Source organism: Eublepharis macularius, chromosome 3, assembly GCF_028583425.1.
Source record: "Eublepharis macularius isolate TG4126 chromosome 3, MPM_Emac_v1.0, whole genome shotgun sequence".
NCBI lineage: Eukaryota > Metazoa > Chordata > Lepidosauria > Squamata > Eublepharidae > Eublepharis > Eublepharis macularius.
Window position 1 is genome coordinate 25,202,426 of NC_072792.1, and position 22,347 is coordinate 25,224,772.

General features: G+C 43.0%; 1 protein-coding gene across 1 annotated transcript in view; it reads right to left on the reverse strand.

The window, feature by feature from the left end:
* The window catches only part of DNAJC3 (DnaJ heat shock protein family (Hsp40) member C3), a 58,892-nt gene extending 39,579 nt beyond the window's left edge, over nucleotides 1-19,313 (reverse strand). Inside the window, exons 1-4 of the mRNA XM_054974308.1 lie at nucleotides 19,160-19,313; nucleotides 11,480-11,590; nucleotides 6,100-6,224; nucleotides 3,974-4,048 (exon numbers count right to left, since the gene is read on the reverse strand). Of these exons, the coding sequence (XP_054830283.1) occupies nucleotides 3,974-4,048; nucleotides 6,100-6,224; nucleotides 11,480-11,590; nucleotides 19,160-19,241 (393 nt within the window). The 5' untranslated portion in view covers nucleotides 19,242-19,313. The remainder of the gene's footprint in view (nucleotides 1-3,973; nucleotides 4,049-6,099; nucleotides 6,225-11,479; nucleotides 11,591-19,159) is intronic.
* Between the last annotated feature and the right edge of the window lie 3,034 nt (nucleotides 19,314-22,347).

Consider the following 22,347-nt stretch of genomic DNA (forward strand, 5'->3'; position numbering starts at 1 on the left):
TTAAAGGGGCGGGTAGACTGTTTCCAACAACCAGCTTGCCCTTCTCGCATCCCACCTCAGAATCGAACAGTGAATACAGGCCAACAGCCTTCTCTAAAGCTCAACTGCTCTAGTAAGATGGTTGATAAACCAACTGAACTTAAAAATATATCTCAAGGACTGCAGTGCATACAAAAATCCGATGATCCTTCAGTTTGCACACAATGATACATGCTGCAATGTAAGTGAAAGGAAACTTTCTCTCTGTACTTTCAATGAAAAGGTGCACATAGATACACTCACAAGGCTCTCACTGAGCCAGAAATGGAGTGCATGTTCAGCCCTGGCGCCAGGGTTTCTGACGCCGGAGGTCAGCCTCACGCACGCGCCCCGGACGGCGTGATGACATCATCACGTGATGACATCATCACGCAGTGCCGCCAGCAGGTGGCTGGGGCAGAGCGAGGAGGCCGCCCACGTGCCACATGCTGCCCCAGCCACCTGTCGTCCCTGGCCCGTGGCTGCTGCGCCTGCCCAGGGGGGGGGGGAGGCGGTGGCAGCGCAGGGCTGGCCGGTGGCGGCGTGGGGCTGGCTGGCAGTGGCACGGGACATGCACATCTGCCCCCGGCACCCCCTCTGGCGCCCCCTCCGGCCCCCGCCTCACTGCCTCAACGGTGGCGCTGGCCCTGTGTATGTTAAGTATTAGGAAAGAAAGATGCTTCAAAAACATCACCTAGGTTATTCTAGCACTGAGCTGATAACTTCCACCATGTCATTCAGGGACAAAAAAATACTATGTCAGAAGGTAAATGAAACAAAAGTGGAAGAAGAAATTAAAAGTTTCTGCTGGGGGCAGGGAAGGGGAGAGACACCACTTTCTTTCTTAGGATGAGGAAACAAATCCTACTTCTACAGAACAGGCTGGATAAGTATCAAGGGAAATTCAGCGCAAGAGATAGTGATTGATGAGCTTGCTTTAAAACAATAAAGGGAAGATTAGAATAAATATGGAATGGACAAAAATCTATTGTTTCACAGAGAAACACTTCAGCCTATTTAATTGTAAATTCAAGCCCACGTAACACAGACAGATAACTTTTTAAAAAGTTTTTAATTGTAAATTAGCATGTTCCAGGTTAGAAAAATAAGCACTTTGCAATTATCTATCCTCAAGGAAAGTCTTTGCTGGCCTCTAGTGGAATGCCACAAAAATGGACAACAAATTTTCAGTCTGTAACTCCAAGGGTAAACCCCCAAGTGAGAATCTTCACCATGTAACCATAAGATACAAGGACAGATGTGTGACTATTGCAGAACATCAGTTCTCTATTTCCAGGGACAATGACCAACTGCTATTGCCGTACTGAGCCACTTTCGTCTTAAGAGGCAACTCAACCAGAGAAGTTCACACACAACAGTGTTTTCTAGGAGTGTACAGGGCTGCCCTCATTTCAGGGCCACATTTACAGCCACCAGGCACAATTTCCACAATATCAAAATCTTGGTGGCTTTATACACACCAGACAGTTGAAAGTCAGTTCACACAAACAGTGCCTCCACAATACTCATTCCTGAACTAGGAGCAAAACAGTAGTCTTGACTGATCTGAAGGCAATTATACAGAAGATATCATCACGGCCTGGATCCGCCATAGTGTACCTGCAGATGGAAGGATTTCTGCAAGCAGAGCACGATTTTCTCGCCTCCCTCCTTCTGCTGCAGCCCCAAATCCCTTTTGCAGGAGGGAGGCAAAACATTTGCCCTCTGCAGGCAGAAATCGGAAGAAACACGCTGAAGGATCCAAGCCCATTTAAAAAGGTAGCACTACCGCACATGGCTGGCATCAAAGATATTTATCTCATTTTAGCAAACTGATTTGTTTTCTTGGTTCAAAAGATGCCTACTAATCATGGTGGTAAGAGCCCTGCGGCGCAGAGTGGTAAGCTGCAGTACTGCAGCCCAAGTTCGATCCCAGTGGAAGCCGGGTTCAGGTAACCGGGTCAAGGTTGACTCAGCCTTCCATCCTTCCAAGGTTGGTAAAATGAGTACCCAGTTTCCTGGGGGTAAAGTGTAGATGACTGGGCAAGGCAATGGCAAACCACCCCATAAAAAGTCTGCCAAGAAAACATTGTGATGCGACGTCCCCCCATGGGTCAGTAATGGCTCGTTGCTTGCACAGGGGACTACCTTTACCTTTACCTAATCATGGTGGTAAACATGTTTTTGCTTCATATTCTTTTCTGGAAGGAATAAGATTGCCTTGGTATTCCAGACTCAGGAAAAATATTTATTATCCGTACAGCCAAACTCAATACCTTTGCTACACCACAAAGCCAAGCCACCAGCCTTTAAATCCTTACTTCTGGAGAGTTGATCTATGCAAACAGACTAACAGGGCAATCCTAAGAGTTACTCCAGTTTAAGCCCATCGATTGAAAGCCACTAAGCTGTTCTGTTCCTTTTCAAGCATTTTCACAACTTTGCGGACTACTTAATGACAGTTACAAAAGCAAAATAGAGCAGCAAGATTCAGGTCCGGTAGCCCTTTAAAGACCAACTAGATTTCCAGGGTATGAGCTCTATAGAGAGTCAGAGTCTGTGTTTTAACTGGAATTAACCAAGTTTTTGAAACTGGATGGACCTCTGCATTAGGAAAGAAATGAGAGATGTACATTGTAAGTTAGTTGCTATGCAACATAGCATTTTCCAGCTGTTTGTGGACGACAGACCTTCTCTGCCTGCATATATTAAGATCCTACACCTAGGATTCTTGCCTAGGGCCGCTTACTCACAATTAACCTGCCTTAGATGGACCACTGCCATGGGCTGGCAGATAATTTAACCACGGAAATGAAGACAGATTTTCCTTGGGAAAGGAATCCAATAATTTAGTGTTTTTAAATATTAAAACTGCTAAACAAGTGACTGGGAAAATTCCAGCACTTATTTATTTTTAATCAGACACAGCATTCATAGCCTACGGTTCACTTGAATACGAAACTATGGTACAGGTTACTATGCTATGTCACCTCTTCTTTATTTTGGCCATGATCCAACGAAAATTGCTTTTGCTTGAGTCATTACTAACTTGTCGCAAAGCTTTAAACGGAATTAACTTTCTCCAGATAGGTGCTCTGTCCTTAAACATTTTCTGCTCTCTTTCTCTATTCAATTATTTATCGTATTTATATCCAACACTCTTTCTTAAGCTAAATGTGTCCTTCCTCCCACCTTTTTGTCGGATCTGCAATTAGCAATGTTAGCAATTTTTAAAACCAGTTGGCTCCATCTCATCTGATTTTCTGCAATATGTATGTTGGTGCATTTCAAGTCACTATATAAAATAATGAATGATATGGAGAAAGCTAATAGGCATATATTTATGCAAGAGAAGAAAACACGCACGTGCGCGCGCACACACACACACTAGAACTCCACAATGCATAATCCATGTGCACTGGCTTAGATAGCCTTAAAAGGCAGTTAGAGAAATAAAGTGTAGGTGTATCAATGGAAGTTAGAGAAGGTGTATCAAAGGCAGTTAGAGAAATGAAGTGTAGGTGTATCAATGGCTATTTTCCAAGTTAATTAAATTGTATGTTCAGATGCAGAGGCAGCACATCTCAGAATACCACTGGCTAGGGGCACAGCACACGGTAGGGGCGGTCTGTTGATTTCATGCACTGCTGAATGCAACTAAGCGCTATGGAACAAGTGCATAAGCTTCTGATCCAGCAGAGTTTGAGGCCTTCCTCCAACTGAAGAGGCTGTTCTGTTGGCAGAAGAGCTACTTAAATTGGAGGAAGGCTCCTTACAGCTGGAGGATTTTCTCTAGTCTAAGGAACCTTCCTCCAAAACTCAACAGATAGACAGCACAGGAGTTACCTCCACTAAAAGACACACTGGGTGTCCACACCGTATCACCTTTGCGCCAGTTTCAGCAAAGCTTAGAGTCCTACTTCCAATTATGCCACTGACCACACATCTGACTTACCACTTTTCTAAAGTCCTCTCCTGCTTCATCAAACTTCCCCTGCTTAAGAAGCAGTTGCCCTCTTTGTAGCCTTGCCTAAAAGAAACAGGAAACAGTTCTGTAAAACACGGGATTCTTAAAGTGAAGAGTATATTCAACATGTTTTTATAATTAAAAGCATGGAACGTTCTTTTTTGTGTGTTCCTGCTTTCATCCAGGGCTTTTTTTCAGGGGGAACGCGGTGGAACGGAGTTCCGGCACCTCTTGAAAATACTCGGCAACAGTGCTTGAAAATAATATTATTTCAAAGAAACTTGTGTGTTTCTTCCTCGTTTCCCTCTTGAGAGTTCCGCCACCTCTTTTCCCAGAAAAAACCCCCCTGCTTACATCTATACATTCCATCCTTCCTTACACAAACAAGCTATCCGTTTCTTTGCAGGATTCCTCAAATTGTAGCCTTGCAGAAATATCCGGGCTTGGATCGCACCTACATTTGGGGGATGGGGCAATCCTGTACCTCCGATTCCCCACCCAGCTACTCTTGGGAGTTCCCCATCCTCCTGTACAAAAGTTGGGAGGGAGGCATCCTGATGTTTTTGACTGTTGATTTGTAAGCCGCCCTGAGCCACAAAGACAGACATATGGGACATTCATCTTTTATTAAAACAAAATAAATAAATGCAGATTTTAGAATGGTCCGGGTCCTGTCTTGAATCTTTTAATTATCTCGAGAGACATTCGTGCTCTTAATTTTTTTCTAAATTTGATGTGTAATCAAATAGGGTTACCAGGTCTCCTTACCCTCCTGATTGGGGCGGGGGCGAGACAGCACTCTGGGGCCCAAATCAGCCCCATGCTAAGTGCAGGAGTGCTCCTGGTGCAACTAGCGCATCCCGGAGGCCTGTTCCCCCACCGGCCAGGTGAATGGTGGCCGGGGGGGGGGCGGAGGGTGGAGGGTGGAGTCAGGGAATCCCCTGCCCCCCACCGGGGGAACAGCAACTCTACTAAGACACGTAAAGTTCCATAGAAAATCTAGTAAAAAAGTGGGGGGGGGGGGTGGAGAGAGGTAGTTTTCCTGTGAGTGCCCTCACTTTACAGATTAACTTCAGCAAATGAGACCCATCCCTGACCAGGGAATTGATTGTTTAAATTTTGGTAGTGGGGGGACACTTTATGTAGCTAGGTCCGATAATGTGGTGCCTGTGGCATGGTGCCCACCAACACTTTCCCTGGTGCCCACCAAGTGTTTTTAGAAAATGAGTGGGGCCCTGTGGGGTTCTTGCTCAGCAGGGCTTCCTACTGACCTTTGGAGATCTAACAGGCTGTGCAGATGAAAACAACAGTTCAGTTGGATCTGCCACTGCATCTCTCTCACTCCACTTTCCCCTTGCAGCAGCCTTTTATTGTTGTGCCTACGACCCTCTGGCAGAATCCCAAAGGTGCTCACCGGCTCCAAAAGGTTGGTGACCCCTGAGCTTGTACATATATAGGTTCAGAACAGGCCCAAATTCTGTTAGTCCATTAATTGCTAAACATTTTTACATTTTCTACATGGGGAATCTGGGGGAGGAGCTCCATGGACTGAAGGACTGCAGATCTTTCCTGGGTTCCCATCCCTCCCAACTTATTCCCAAGTTTGTGAAACCCACATGGGTTGGAAGGGTAAATTCTTTCTCTGCCATCAACAAAGCTGCACAGACAGAATAGACAGAAAGGACATTTTCATTTCCTTCTCCCTTCCCACTACAGCCTCCAGATTTATGCAGCTGTTCGTTCACAACTGCTTTTCTGGGGTCAGAAAGAATTGGTGGGTCTTGTAACCCAGGAAAGATCTGGGACCACCAGCACTCTGCACTGACAGAATGTGGGACTCTGTTTGGAGTCAGGACTCATTGACAATTAATATAAGAACATCAGTACACCAACTGGTATAACAGCATTAAGGGCTTGGAAAAGAACGCCTTCCCTGTTAATAAACCTTTTTGTACTGCACACATTTAACCTCTCCAAGTTAGGGGACAACAGAAGTTTTCCACTGGATTATACCACTTAGTGAAAACTCCCATTTAAAAAAAGCAACATAACATGAAAAAACAAAACCGTTTTCATCAGCCCCCCCGAAGGAATCGTTAGAAAGCCTTGCTTACCGATGTGAAATCCTGCTTTAATTCCACCACCTTGCTTAAGTCACGAATGGCAGCTTTAGATTTGCCCATGGCTAAATATACTGTGGCTCTTCTGTAATAGGCAAAGTAGTTATCAGAGTCCCCTTCTGCAAGTGAAGAAGGAGCAATCAGAACGATGCCTCAAGCCAGCCAAATCTGTGGTTACAGCTAAGCAAGCAATAAAGAGGAATAATAGCACCATTACCAGAATTTTTAAACAGTGTGATACCTACTTTTAATTAGCATTACATATTACAGTCATACATGGCATACATTTGCATGTATTAATGCTAACGAACATTTCCCCAAAAATCGTATATGCATATAGCAGCATTTTCGCTCCCAGGTTATATTTAAGGGCTTCGAAAGGTAGGTAATCAAAGCGCATTCCAGTCATGGAGCAAAGTCAGATCCCCCGACACGCGAAAGCTTTTTATCACAAGCTGCAGACTTGCATTTGGGAAGGCTGTTTTACATTTTGCCACTCTGCGGTCCTGGTTCCTGCGTCTCTTGTTTACAGAAGACCAAATCATCACCTGGCTAGGGATCAGCCATGGAATACTCTTCTACACAAGCCCAACCATTCTACTGATGCTACAAGCCCGACTTAGCATTCATTGCTATCTGCTAGTCAGTCTCACAGGACTTTGCTGGTTACGGATTTCTCAGCAGCTCAAGAGAGCCCAGCAAGGGTGTTGCGGTGTTTGAATATACAGCTGAAATAATCAGCCCACATTTAAAAAAAATAATAATTATAGTATGTAATTGCATTTTTATTCCAACCTTCCTCCAAGTAACTTACTGTGGTAAACGTCACCCTCTCTTCCTTCATTTTACCCTTGTAACAACCCTATGAATCATGTTGGGGTGGAAGACAGAGAAAAAGAACAACTGGATCAAGGTCACCCACCCACTAAACTTCACAGCAGGCATGTGCAGACATGTGCGGGTTTTTTTTTTTCAATATAGAAACTTTTTTTTAAAAGACAAGATAGAATATAACAATAGAAAGTGCATGAAAAGAAACTTATACAAACAGTACATTGAGATTAATTTGAGACTTATACTTACTTATACAAACAGCAGATTTAGGATTGGTTTCGAACTTAAACAAGGGCCATTTCCACACATGTTGAATAATGCACTTTCAATGCACTTTAGCAATACTTTGGAAGTGGATTTTTTGTTCCACACATGGAAAAGCAGTTCCAAATGTTCACTAGAGTATTGAAAGTGGATTATCCAATGTGTGTGGAAGCAGCCAAGCAGTACATTTGAAATTGGATTAAAGTGACAGAAAAATACAGTCAATTTTTTTAAATAACAGAACTTAATTGTACAATAGCTTTATACTTACACAAATTTTAATATCAATTATTTTGATTAGTCATTTCCCTGTGATTTTATCCTCTTATCTTTATACTGAGAGCAGAACCACAAGTGACAAAAGGCACAGATTGGACACTTGTCTGCTTCCCTCAAGTTTTGATGGGAAATGCAGGCATCCTGGTCTTGCAGCTTGACTCTCTGACTGCTGTCCAATGGACTTTTCAACTGTCACTTGTCCAACATTCCGCCAAGCTGCCTACATTTCCCATCAAAACTTGAGGGAAGCTGACAAGTGTCCAATCTGTGCCTTTTGTCACTTGTGGTTCTGCTCTGAGTTACCTTAATTAATCTTAGTTCTGGCCTAAGTAGTAAAAGAAATCCTTCCATTGCCCCCAAAATTCAGCTACTGGTCTGTTACATACATAGGTGGTTAATTTGGCCATTGATGCATTCATAGTCTTTATCTATCCACTCTGACACCTCAGGGCACACATGTGCTTTTCATCTTGCTGCGTACAGCACTCTTGCTACTGTAACCTTGTAATGAAAAAGGTCTCCCTTTTCTTTTCTGATATTAATTGGTAAGATGTTTAATAGCATGTTTTTTGGATTCAGTCACATCTGAGTTTAAAAATCTGCATCTCTTCATGTACTAGCATTCATGAGTATTGAAAAGCAAAACTTCAATGAAACCCTCAAACACCCTTAAAACTCCCTGGTGTCATGATGACAAAACAAAATATAAAAATTAACCAATCTGTCAGGATTATCGGGGAAGCGAATTCCTTATATGAGGCACTATAAGAGAGAAGGCAACGCACTTGGCTCCCCAACTCTAAACTTGTAAAAGTGAAAGGTATCAGAAGCCAAACTTGCTGAAAGTCACACTTTCAGCTAGTAGGCCTGCTAGCTAAAACCTGCAATTGCACAGTGATACAGAATGCATTTGGTGTATGCTCAGAGGCACTCATCTTTGAAGAACAGTCCACCCCCCCCCCCCCCAAAGTCAAGTATCTATATTGGAATAGGAATTTTCTGGACAACACCATAGTTTCTTGTAATAGATACCCTTTTAAAAAAAAACGCATTTCTTACTTCCTGAAACTAATTGTTCAAATTCCACCCATAGAAGAAGAAAAAATAAGGGTAAACATGCTACAGAACTGCTGGTTTTAGATTGGGAACATCCAAAATGCACAAACCAATCAGTCACTCCCCCTCAGATCTGGGCTTTGAGATTAGAGAGGCAGAATCAAAGCTGCAGTACACATTCAGTCCGCCCAACTATCTGTTTATGTCGAAAAAGAACCCAAACTTCTTATCGCACACATAAAAACAGCTCAAGATTTAGAGCCCGACTACTTTTCTGGTGCACAAAATGAATGTACTTATGCCTCAGCTCAGTAAATCGGGAGGATCAAGATCAGGCTTAACAAATGTGACTAAGAACAATTCCGAAAATCGTCGCTACATGCAGCGAAGCTTCACAGATAGGAAAGCTTATCAGCAGTGTTCCAGGAGCATCCTTATCAAGGGGGTCAACGGGAGGGAGAAAAGAAGGAGTCAAACTACTGGAAGGGGAGACGGACCATCTCAAAGTAGTAAAAACCAATACCTTGAGCATTCATTATGCTTCTTACTACATGGACGTTGCTGCTCTAATGAAAGTGAGACTTCTTGATACTCTCTGGGTTGTGACAGGCTATCTGCGCCAATCAAATTTACTCACAGGAAAGTCAGAGCTGCTTCTTCACATGCATCCTTTTTCTAACAGGGAGAAAAATCTGGTTATTAAAAAAAAAACCCTCACACATACAGCACCTCCTGTGAAGAGCAGCTCATTGCAGATGCTCAGTTTTGACCTTCCAACCATGCGTAATGCATGAACTTCCTGATACACGAGGTTGCCATTTTATGTATATGGGGCAATGTGCATATTTTCCATGCAAGGAAAACTTCCATACACATGATCAGAACTCCAGATCTGAGGAAATGCAGTTGCGCATGCTTAAGCTGTGTATGCATTTTATACACACAGAGTGCTGCATAGAAAATATGTACATTGCGCTATTCACACAGAATGGTGACTGCATGTAGTGGGAGGCTTGTACATAGCACTGGCTCCCATTACACATGCTTGCAGTGTCAAAAATGAACATTGCGAAGGGGCTATGCAGCTCAGGTGGGGTTTTTTTAGCCCTGAGTACTCACACAATGGACTTTTTTCCCACCACACAAACATGGAGCTAGATCCAGAAATGGGAGAAGTTCACAGGAACAGCTTTCTTCCCCTTTCCTTTGCCCCTCTGCTCCTGAGAGTTTGGGAACTCTTAGGAACAGAACAGTACTCATCTCGGGGACTGTAGCAAGAAGGTAGAAGCTGGCAAAAATTGCTCTCCCCCTACATGAACTCTTGCTCTCTTCACAGATGAGCTCACATGGGGGGCTATTTCTGCTTCCCCCCTTCAAACTGTAACCCCCTGACCTATTACCACTGTGCTCCTAAAAGTTCCCTGACCTTCCAGAGCGGTTTTTAGGAGAGGCCCCAGGGAAGAGGGAGATATCCATTCCATAAGCTTCTTCTGTTCTGGGTTCATAGGATGTGTAGCATAGATGTCCTCTGCGAAGCAACCTGCAATGTTTCAAGTGTCAGATCTGCACCTAAGCAAGTTTCTCTCATTTCTTCCCATACCGAAACAACCTATAATCTCGAGCCTCCTTATACAGGCCTGCACCTGATGTGAACAACCAACAGCCAGAGATATCTGAAAAACATGATTAAGTCCAAGATACAAGATTGCCCAAGACTTACAGTACAATCCTAAGCAGAGTTACTCCAGTCTAAGCCCCTTGATTTCAATGGAGTAACTTTGCTTAGGACTGCACTGTTTGAGTCTCTCCACACAAGACATCTGGCATGTGTTCTTTAAGTGTTAGGTGATGCAATGTTTTCTGGGAACTGTAGTTTTAAAAGAATCACTTGGGATTACTGTTAGGGTAAAAGTATTTTTCTAGTGTAGCTTATGGGCGCAAGCCTTTAGTGCCCCCCTCCCCAATGAGTGGAATCTACCATGTCTTAAAATAAGTTTTCAAAGACAGAGCAGCACAAGATCGCTGGGGGAGAAGCACTTTGTAATTCCACCCAGAGATTGCAAAGCAGTCTGTTGAATATGACAAAGAAGTCTATCATAGAATGTACAACCAAACCTTCTCATCACAGCACTGATAATATATAACCCTGAATCTGAAAACAAATACTGAGGACTAACATTACTACCAAGAGCACATCGCTGTCATTTACAGAAATTTACAAAAAAAAGTTTTATTATTTCTATAGCCCTCTTCAAGGCACAGGACACCTTGCACAGCAACAAATCGAAATAGAATGTCCCTGGGCCAAAGAGCTCACAGTCTCTATTTCAACAATGGGAAGGACAAACAAAAGGAAGAAAGATGATTATTAGAGATCCCATGTGGTATAGTGATTACAGCATTGGGCTGGATCCTGCCAAGATCCAGGTTCAAATCCATGAAACTTACTGGTGGTCATTTTGTTTCAGCCTAATCCAGAGTCACAAGGCTGTTTTGAGGATAAAATACAGAAGGGGAAAACAGTATACACTGTCCCAGGCTCCTTGGAAAAAGAGGAGGATAAAACACACACTCCACAATAAATAAAATAATAAGGCAGTCATTATAAGTACTTAAAGTTTGTTGCCACTAGGAAAGAGGAAAAAGTGAATATGGAGAGATGTTTAGTGGAATGCACTGCTCATTAAAGGCTAAAGAAGTTCAAATAGAGCACACATGAGCCACAGTGCTCCAGAACTAAAAAAAGCACACACACACAAAATGGCAGCAACTTTCAATAGACTTATTAAAATATTAGGCACCAGCAAGGGGGATATTAATAGAGGCCAAGAATATTTTTTTGTTGCTGAATCATAGTCCTGTAGAGTCCAGTGGTCCATCTCTAGGAGATACAGCACAGCAACCAAAATACCAAATAACCAACAACCTTTTAGATACTCACCTATAGCAGCATGGAAGTGAGACAAGGCATCTGCCAGCTGCCCCGCGGCCAACAGCTTCTTTCCCATTTCAAGCTGCTTTTCTACTTCTGCGTTTATTCCACATTCTGCTCCTAAAGGAAGGAGGGGAAAAAATGTCAGCACCTAAATTTTGATTTCATTGGCATTTCACTTGAGGTGACATCATAAAGTTATGAGACGTGAAGAGGGGAGAGAAAAGGATTGCCAGCCCACTCCATCAGACCTATAGCAGAGCATGGCCTGGCCTAACCCAGATGACCCTTTTCAAAAGCCACCTTGAGCCTGAACTGGCCCAGAGGTACGAGCCCTTGGCAGGAGCAATGGAACACAAACCAAAGCATCCTTGGCTTTTGGCTCTTAGACTGGTCCCGCCAGCTGGGAGACATCAGGAGAGAGACCATGTGAAAAGACACACAAGAGAAGAAGAGTGAGAGATTCCCAGTTCCTGAATAGCCCTGGAGGCTATATGACAGTGTGCAGAGATGAGAGCAGAGATCAGGCCCAATGAAAGAGCCACATACCAGGTTGGATCTGAAAAGTGCAATTTCCTGGATTTTTTTTCACTTAAATTGTACATTGTTGGTATTTTTGCAAGCAACTTTGGGTCCCCATCAGGAAGAAAAGTAGGGTAAAAGTGCCTAATTGAAAGGTCATGGGGGGGACTACAGAAGCATTCAGTCTTCTCTGACAGGCTCCCCCCACCCAGCATGGAAGGAAAGAAGGTAGTCAGGTAAGTATTGCACTGAGAACCACACCCAACCACAGTCCAACCTGTCTGCTGCATACAAAAGATGAACTTAGAAATAGCAGGATTAATGGCATAAACATTCCTGCGTCCCAGATCTCTTCGGGAAACTGTGCAAGGAGGATAACTCCTCATTCTATCCTCTTTATCACAGTTCTACAGCTAATGTTCTACTATTGTTGCTTTATTTACTATTCTATTAAACCTGCAATTTCACTCTATACAGCTACCCCAACTCTGCATAAGTAGATACCACTATAGCAAGAGAATAGTAAAGTGCATTTATAAATACTTTTCAGTTTCTAAAAAACAATAGTGACACATATATATGTTGAAACTGCCATTTTGTTCAATCACGATTGATTGTAAGTATTTTTCATAGTACTGATCATTAAACATGGGCACGAACAGAAAACAAACAAACATGGTGTTCGTTGTTCGTTGTCATCCACCGACAACAAACATTGATGAACATGACCTGTTCACAAACATGTTTGTTGTTCGTGGGGGCCAGCAGGCTCTCCTCCAGCCATCAAGATCCCTACTGCACCACTCCCAGAAACCTTACCTGAGCAGACGGCAGGAAAGGTACCAGTAATAAATAATAGCTTGGCCCAGAGCCTGGCAGCAGCCCTGGAACTTGAACAGGTAGATCCCTATCCCACCACACAGAAAGAAAATTCAAGCTCCAATGCACTCTCCCTGTCTCTCTCTCAAAATGGCAACAGCAACTGTCTCTCCCTCACTGCCTGCAAAACCAGAGCTGGGAGGCCCCACCCCCCCTGCTCTTTGCTTCCTTGTAACAAATTTGGAGCTCCACACTTGAAAGGAAGACCTGCCTATCAAGCTAAATTGGGCTTAGATTGGGGTTTCCAGGGCAACAGCAGGAGTTCAGACAATCCCTGCCATCGGTTGCCAAGGGAATTGATTGCAGGTGCCAGACTGTCTGGCTTGATGAACAGCAAGGAACAGGGCTTGCAAGGACCACCTGTTCGTTTAGAATGGGGGCCTCACGAACAGCTTGTTTGCGAAGAGCAGATTGGGCTGTTCGTGGCTTTTTTTACTTCGGACTCTACTGATAATGTGTGGGCATGAAACACTATGTGGGAACCAAGCATGTAACTTGGTACTTACGCTGTGGCTCACAGACAGCCACGTTTGCAATTCTTCAATCAAAAGAGCCGAAGGACTACTGCATGCCACCACCCCAAACACTCAGAACCACTAATATATAACAATTATAGAGTCTTTTTAAATTACCAGAGCACCTCTGAGAATGTAGGGTTGTCTTTCCCCACTGCTGGAAGTTGCGTTTCATGGGTTAGCATTCAACAGTGGCGTGTCCCATTCCACCACCTCATTCAGTTGCACATACTGACCCGGCCTCATGCACCGAACCCCACCCGTCCATCTCCACAAACTCTGATATAACGATCATGGACAAGTTGTATCACATTTAAAACTAGAACAGTTTTATCTCGGGCCCACAGCAACGATGAAGTTAATCCAACTTCTAAAGCAATTGCCCGCTTTTCTGGAATGTGAGGTAAGTGGTGCATTGGAGAAGGGTGCTCAGAAAAGCAACAGGTGGTATGTCAAAGAGCCACATGTGGTTGCAGAGCCACTGAATATTACTGGTATTAACTAGTGAAAACTGGAACAGGTTGGGAAAGAATAAAGCGATCTGCTGCTACAGATCACTGCACTAATGTTTGTAGAAGGAATTCTCTGAATCCATTACTTGGTGGTTCTCTGTGCCCTATATGAATGAGGTAGACTGCTTTAGACCTCACTGAGTAAAACGGTGACACTCCTTAGCAGGCTGCACAAAGACCGACAACTCAGGAGCCTCAAAAAAACAACCGCTTTTAGAAGCAAAAACACTCCACTTTTACCTCACGCTTTTGTTCCTGAACAATACCCCTTTCTATACAGACCTATTATTTATATGTATCTTTGGTAAACATGACGAAGGAATTTAGATTTTTCTTTTCAGGTACCATCACTCTTACACATACCCACTCCTCCTCTCTTAAAGAACAATGCTTGCAGCTCCAAAAGGTTTTTCTGTTACTGAATTATGCTTCGTGCAATTGTTCAGGTGTGTATATTCAGGTCAATTCACTCACATCTTTGTTTATTTAAAGCCAATTGACTCCCACCTTTATTGATTTAGAAAATTGATATGTCACTTCTCCAGAAACCGCCGAAGTTGGCTCTCAACATAAAAATTAAAAACCGCCAACTCTAGTAAAGCTAACCTAGTCAGCAACAAAGCCTTTAACCCAGTGGCCATAAAATCAACAGTACATCAGCAACCACCCCCAAACAAAAAAGTACAACATAAAAACACACTGAAAATTAAAACTAGCACCAGAAAGGGCAGAAACTAAAATGAGCACCAAAAAGAAGGACTCCATAAAGATATTACAATAACAAACTAAAAAGTGGGTTTAAAAGTCTGGGCAAACAAGACTGTTTGGACATGGTCAGATGCAGCGTTTTTTTCTGGGAAAAGAGGTGGTAGAACTCAGTGGGTTGCCCTCAAAGAAAATGGTCACATGGCTGGGGGGCCTGCCCCCTGATCTCCAGACAGAGGGGAGTTTAGATTGCCTTCCATCTAAACTCCCCTCTGTCTGGAGATCAGGGGGCAGGGCCACCAGCCATGTGACCATTTTCAAGAGGTTCCAGAACTCCATTCCACCACGTTCCACCTGAAAAAAAGCCCTGGTCAGATGTCAATAGAGTAAATGTCAGCCAACTTCTAAAGAGAGATAGCATTGCAAAGATGCAGTGCTACCCTTTTAAGTCTTGTCTCTAACTGCCACCTGACTGACCTCTATGGAAAGCAGAGCTTGAGACAAAGATTTTAATGTATTTACTACTTGCATTAGTTGGTGACTTTACATATGAATAAGCCACCAAGATCAGAATTTGAATATTGCCTCACATCAGCTCTAAGAGAATGGAGTAAGCTCTCTCACACACACACACATGACTGTGAATTATCCAAGGATGGTTCAAACATGAATTTTGTCACTTGACTTCTGCAACACTAGCTGTGCCAATCATGTTGGGATGGGCCGTCGTGGATGTAACATACAACAGAAAGAAGTTTCACGTCACCTCAAACAGAATGCTTTTCAATTGATCATTTCACGTATTTAGCTGTCAGACACTACATGTACCCTAATCAAGTACAGACAATTTAAGTGATATACTGTAAAAACTTATTTATCAGGCACTCATGGGGAATGGATGTTGTCAGTTAATCAAGCGAGCAGCACACTCAAACTTATTGCTGTGCCCTGCCCCGTATCCACAGAAATCTGCAGTTACCACACCACTGGGAATGCCACAGCAACAGACCATCGCCTGGTGGGATCCCCATCCACCCCCAAACCACAGAACCGTCCTATGCAGCAAGCAGACAAGTGGGTAGTTGCCCGGGAGCCCTCTGGGACAAGTGGCTCATGAATGATCAGGCCAGGCTGAATGGGAAGGAGGCAGTCAGAAGCCCAGCAACAGCCAGAGGTATCAGTGTTCCACACATGTGCCTGAAGATGTCGGGGCATGGCGGCTAAGGGGGAGAAGCCTGCCCTCTGGGTGATGCCAGTTAACCGAACATTCTGTATAATCAAGTACTAGATAACAAAGTTGTACATGAATGTGTGAACCAGGTCTCAGCCCCCAGAAAAAGCAATACAATAAAAACCCTGTCCTATTCCATTACAATATCTATCTTTGGCCAGTCACTATCTCTCAGCCTTGCAAGGCTGATAAAATGGCAGCCTTGCAAAGCTGATAAGAGGGGCAAACCAAATACCCTGCTGAGCTCCTTGGAAGAGGTGGGCTAAAACTCTAACAAACATTTATTTCAGTTTGTTTAATGAATAAGCAAATTTTTTAAAAATCCAAGGTATCATTACATGCCATTAAGATATGCATATAATTTTCATAGCGATGACGGCTATTGAGACATTCAGTAATTTTTCTTTTCCGAAAGTAAAGCACTTTTGACTTCAATCTCTCAGACAGTAAAATAGCTGGAGGTAGTATATATAATTCATTTGACCTGCAGCCCTCAAGCATATGGTATGCTTTTAACAGGACTATCAATGCTAACAAATATTACCTCACTATACTTTCTAGCAAGTTATATTTAAAAAGCAAGAAGGGTATATGGAAAGTACGGGGGGGGGGGATTACGTCTTGCACTGATTTCCAAATCAAAGTTGCTATTTTCAAGTACAAATAACTTTTCCTCCTAAATGCTCAACTGACTTACTGAGCTCTGACAGCCAATATGGTGATTTTCTTCCCCATTTCACGCATCATCAAGGACAATAAAAACTCCAGACGCCAAATTACATTATATCTGCGCAATCTCTTCTTACCTCATGCATGCCCTCAGAAATGTGAAGTGAGGTTATCTCTGTGTTATTAAGAGAAAAACTGAAAGCAAAGTTACACCAGTGTTTACGAAGACTATACAAGCCTCTATTGCTGGTGGCGAGGGAGTTATAAAGAATCCAACTTTATCTTGGGAAACCAGAGTGAGTATTTATTTAGCTAGAAATTGTGTGTGCACGCGCCTCAAAAGAAAACAAACACTGGAACTAAAGTTTCACACAAACCAATGTTTAGATATATAGCCAATACATACTGGGACTGTACCATTTTCGAACAGAGTTAGGGGGCTGCAGGTTTACATGCTACATGCGTGTTCACAGGCACGCTTTTTTAAACTCCCTGAAAAGTAGCAAAATAGGGAGGCAGACTCTTATCTCTCGCTGTTAAGCTAGTTTTCTACATACAGTGAATTTCTTATGTGGATTAGTATTTATAAACATGCTGCTCTGTCAAGTTATAGACCGAAGTGGCATAGTCCAACAGGGCCCTACCACATGATTATTTTGAATTTATAAATTAACTGTTACCTCTTGTACACAATTCCATTTATTTGGGCCAAACATATCTCCCATCAATTGTATATGCAGTGCAATCCTAAACATGTATACTCAAAAGAAAAGTCTCATTGCATTCAGTGGGACATATTTCCTGGTATACATAGGTGTTTAGGATTACAGTGTTCAGGCCATAGCAAAATAAAAGTGTGTAATTGCAACCTCAAACATTAGTATTAATATAAAACATTATATAAGTCATGACATAAAATTCATCATACATCCCAAGTGCTAAGTCCCATAACCTAAGCAGCATTCTGGTCTTACAAATAAAGAAGTTTACAATGTTTTTTATTTGAAAAATTTATACCCTGCCACTTTGCCTTTATCAGGGCCACCAAAACAGCTAGCAGATTTAAAACATAATGAAAACACATCTAAATCCATCTTAATAAAAACACATAATAAAAGCAAAAGCTAAAAAATTACAAAAACAACAATTAAAACACTGGGCAGGAAGAAGGGATCACTGAAAATATACCAGATGAAACAAACAAACAAAAGTCTTCACCCACTGACGGAAGATGGAAACAGAAGGGGACAGACTACTCTTTCTAGAGAGAACGTTTCAGAGTTTTGGTACCATGTCCAAGAAGGCCCCTCCAGGATTGCTACCTGCCTGATTTCAGGTGAGGAAACCCGAAGCAGGGCCTTGGAAAATGTTGTGTGACACTAATGGGTATTATCACATCACCTCGGCCCACTGTCACCAACGTGACTAAAAAGGGAAAGGAAAAGAGAAAAGGTAGTGGACTGTACAGCTGGATTTATGCACAGAGTTGAATTTAAGCAAACTACAGTTTAGGGCCTCATATTACGGTTGGCTTGGCTGAAAGTGCCATCAAGTCACAGAGGTCGTTTACCATTGCCTGCAGCTGCATAGCAACCCTGGTCTTCCTTGGAGGTCTCCCATCCAATTACTAACTAAGCTTGACCCCGCTTAGCTGCCGAGATCTGATAAGATCAAGCTTGCCAGAGGGAACTAACTTTTTTAAAGTTACTAAACTGCCATTTTTGGTGACACTATGGGGCCTCTCAAACTTGACACAGTTTAGGACCTCAGCAATGGTCACTCTGGCCTTGGTGGACTGAACACACTACAGCGACTGAGAAAAAGCGCTATTGCACTTGCAGAAAGTTATTTACTACATCTGGGATCTCCCACTTCACACATTACAATTGCCAATGCAAAAGTACTTGGACCACATTCATCAGGACCCAACAGTACGAATTAGCCTCTGCTAATTCATTCCGCTAACAAGACCTACTTTTACTACCACATAATAATAATCCAGTAACCGTGACAATAATTAGAATATCTACAATGCTTTCCCCAACGACACAAACCTACTCTTACAGTAAATATGCAACAACCACATGGATTAAGCCAGCATTATTATTTCCACATTGAATCTAGGGAAAGTGCTAAGCCGGAAAGATTTTCTTAACTTGCCTAAAGCCACCCAGAGTGAGATTTCAGCAAAGAGGAAAGGAGGTAAGACGTGAGCTTGGAAAATGCCCAGTTCACGACACCACAACCAGCAGCGTCCTTTCTCCAGCCTAGTACACAAAAGTTATTCAATAGACTCCTGGCACACTAGGGGCAGCTCATGAAAGGGGGGGTCCTTTATACCCCCAATCTTCCCCAACCCTTCCAGCACCATCCACTGGCGCTGCTCAGCAAATAGCCGTATTCTGCACGGACTGTACTAACGCCTCCCATTGCAAGGGCAGCAAGCGCACCCAAACTTCTGCCCCTTCCCAGTTCTGCGTCCCTTGGAGAGGTGGTCTTAAACGTCCAGCTGTCGTTGCCAACCCGCCGGGAAGAGGAAGCACGCCTTTAATCACACTTCCATCAAAAGCAGGTGGCACTCCCCCCTCTTCCCTCCCCTGTTCCCCGAACAACAAACGCCAGGGCTTGCGCCCACCTCATTCCCCCGTCTCCTCACCCTCGTAGTGGAGATCCCAAAGCACCAACAGCAAGGGCAGCGCGGAGCCCAGCTTGTTCACGCACGCTCGAGCGGAGACCATCGCTGCCTCGCTCAGCCCCCACGTGCGCAGCGCAAAAGTTCAGCTCCGAACTCTGAAACTCTCAACATTCTAAACCAGGTTCCCTGGGGAGGGTCGTGGGAGCCGCCGATTGGCTGCTCCGCCACCCCGTCCCGCCCCTGCCTAGGCAACGTGGAGAGCAGGAGAGGCTACTGTCAAAAGTCCCCGCCCCCTTCTCCCGGAGCATGCGCTTGAGGAAGGACGGAAGCCCGAGTCATTACCGTGGTGCCCTCGCTGTGCCCAAGAAATGCGGTCGTCAGGTTGCCAACCTCCAGATTATGATTCCTGGAGATCTCCTGGAATTGCAATTTATCTCCAGCCTAAAAATATCAGTTCCCCAGGAGAAAATGGCTGCTATGGAAGGTGGACTGTATGGCTGAAGTCCCTCCCCAAACCCTTCCTTCCTCAAACTCTACCCAGGCATTTCCCAAACACAGTTGGTATTGCAACTGTAAGTGCAGAGTTTACTGCTGTTTAGATTGAGAGCTCCTTCCAGAACAAACCCACAACAGAAAGGCGTTGTTTCAGAAAGGGGAAAGGATAACAAAAAAGGGGAGGAAAAAAACTCTGTAGAAGAAGGGTAACCAAAGAGGTTGAAAGGGGGGGAAAGTTAATTAAATATCATTCCAAACATGATACAAATGAACAACAAATGAATAAAACACCAGTATATAATTTAATTCAACAAATTATAAGGGTACAGTACTTATATGTACTTACACGTTAAACCACACTGTTGATGTTTTAATCATACTTTTATACTTCGATTTTTGAACTAAATTATATACCAGTATTTTATTCATTTGTATTATGTTTGGAGTTATTAAATTCACCTTATTTGGTTCCAACCTCTTTGGTTGCCCTTCAGAAGGGGGGAAAACAAAAACCAGCAAAGCAATTCCTCTCCTCGCCCCAAGTAAGAGAATACCTTACATTGGAGCCGCTGATGGGAACCTTCCAGTTGCACAAATCCTCTTAAGTCCAAAATATTGTAAACTTGACACGATGTTAACATGGCCCAGAGGAGTGTTTCATTTAATTCTTTCACTAAAGTGTTTATACCCCATTCCATGTATCACGATCTACGAGGCAACTTTAAAGTGTTGCAAAAGCAAATCATAATTAAATGACAGTACAAACATAAGGAAAAAATTAATCCAGAGCAAAAGCAGCAATAAAATGACAGGATTATCCAAAGCAGCCTAATTTACAATACACAATTTTTTAAATTTTGCCCAATCACCTTCCCTAGTCAGAAACTTCCTCCCCAAATTCCTCTCATTTTCCTATGTTTGGATTTAAATTCAAAGGCAACAGTGAACTAAAGGCTTTCAAAAGCATGTACTTAAAATGTTTACATAAAAAGTCTGGCTTTTCCCATTATGACATGGCCTACAGCTAGGATTGCCAATGATGTCTTGGGCACTTCCTGAAGATTTGGCTGCTGCTGCAGATGGTGAAGTTTGAGGAGGGGTGTGAGCTCAACAGGGATGTAGTGTCAATCAGTCTGCCCTCAAAAGTTGCCCTTTCTTCCAGGAGAACCTATCTTTGTGGAGTAAAAATCAATTTTATTTCCTGGAGAACTCCAGGTCCCATCTAGAGGTTTGCAACTGTAACCAGAGGTCTTGTTTTTAAGCTTGATGGGCAGGTGCCATTCTTATTGTTTTTTTAAAAAAGTTCACACACACACAGAGAGAATCTTTGGCAGAGAAAAGAGAAAAATTGTTGAGCAAAAAAAATTGGCAACATAGGAATTATTCTCATTTTATGTTATTTATATAAGCATACATTAAAATGTAGACCATTCTCCTTTTCTTGCAAGTGGAAGCAAAAAAAAAAAAACAAGCAGGGCTTGAAAAGGAAACTGGGCTGGACCGGACAGGCCAAGACATGGGGCAGAATCTTCTGGGAGCTGCAGAAGGGCACAGAAGAGCTCTTGCGTAGCTCTCATTCATTCAAGGAAGGTCTGCGCAAGAGAAGCTCCTGGTGGATTCTGGTCTCATGGGACAGATCTGTCCGTCTCTTGTTCTGCTGCCTTGAACGGCTTTCAGGTTCCACAGCTGGGCCACTTCCAATGCTGAGAAAAGCTGGAGTCCTTGCCAATTGACCAAACCAATACCATTTGAAAACTGTATGTATTTTCATCGCCTGAAAACTAAAATCAGCCCCAAAGGAGAGCAGAGCACGGTCTGGACCAGACAACAGAAGGGAAATGCAGTAGTGCTGAGAAGTTGCTATAAGGCTAGACCTGAATCTTGTTTCAGCATCTCAGACCACTTTCTTGGTTTCACTGCTTTTCCCAGAGTGCATCAATTTGATCTTTCATTAACCCTGGGAAGAGTAAGATTCGTGGTCCAACAGAGCATATACCATCCACGTTACCAAACAGCTTCCACAGATAAAGAGCCAGCTGCTGTAGAGGGATAAATGTCCATCTGCAAAACAGGTGTAACAAAACAGTGTTGGACATGATTCTCAATATCTGAACACTTTCAGTAATACAAGATGTGCTATGACTGAATTGCAGTGTGTCCTTTTTGTCTAGTATGTTACACTAATGCAAAACAAAAGTACCAGTCAAGAGTAGGGATATTAATGCCAGCAACAGCCACTAGAGGCCAATAAAACATCCTAATAATGAATTGTGGACTACAGGCATTGGTGTAGCAGTTTCTGAAAGGCTGCTATTGGCTGAACAGAACTGCAGCATTTTATGGGATATTAAACTCTTTGCCTGCCTGCTGCCAGTAATCTCTGCCTGCTGTATATGAAAACCAGTTTTCCTTCTTTGAATTCTTTAAAAGAGTTTCATTTTCTAAAAACACAATGTTGTTCCCACACAATCGAATGTAGTAATCTTATGTTGTGGTGTAAATGTTATATAGCTTGATACCCATGCTCGGCTATGGTATTTAACTATTTTAAATCCAGTTATAATACTTATGGGTATGTAACATCTCCCCATGAACATTTAAAAACTGAGTTGCCATACTGACTTTTATATAAAATCCCTATTCATGAGTCTTGTACCATCTTTCTTCAGCAGTCTGCAGCTCCCTTTACCTGATTTACCTCAAAACAGAGTTCC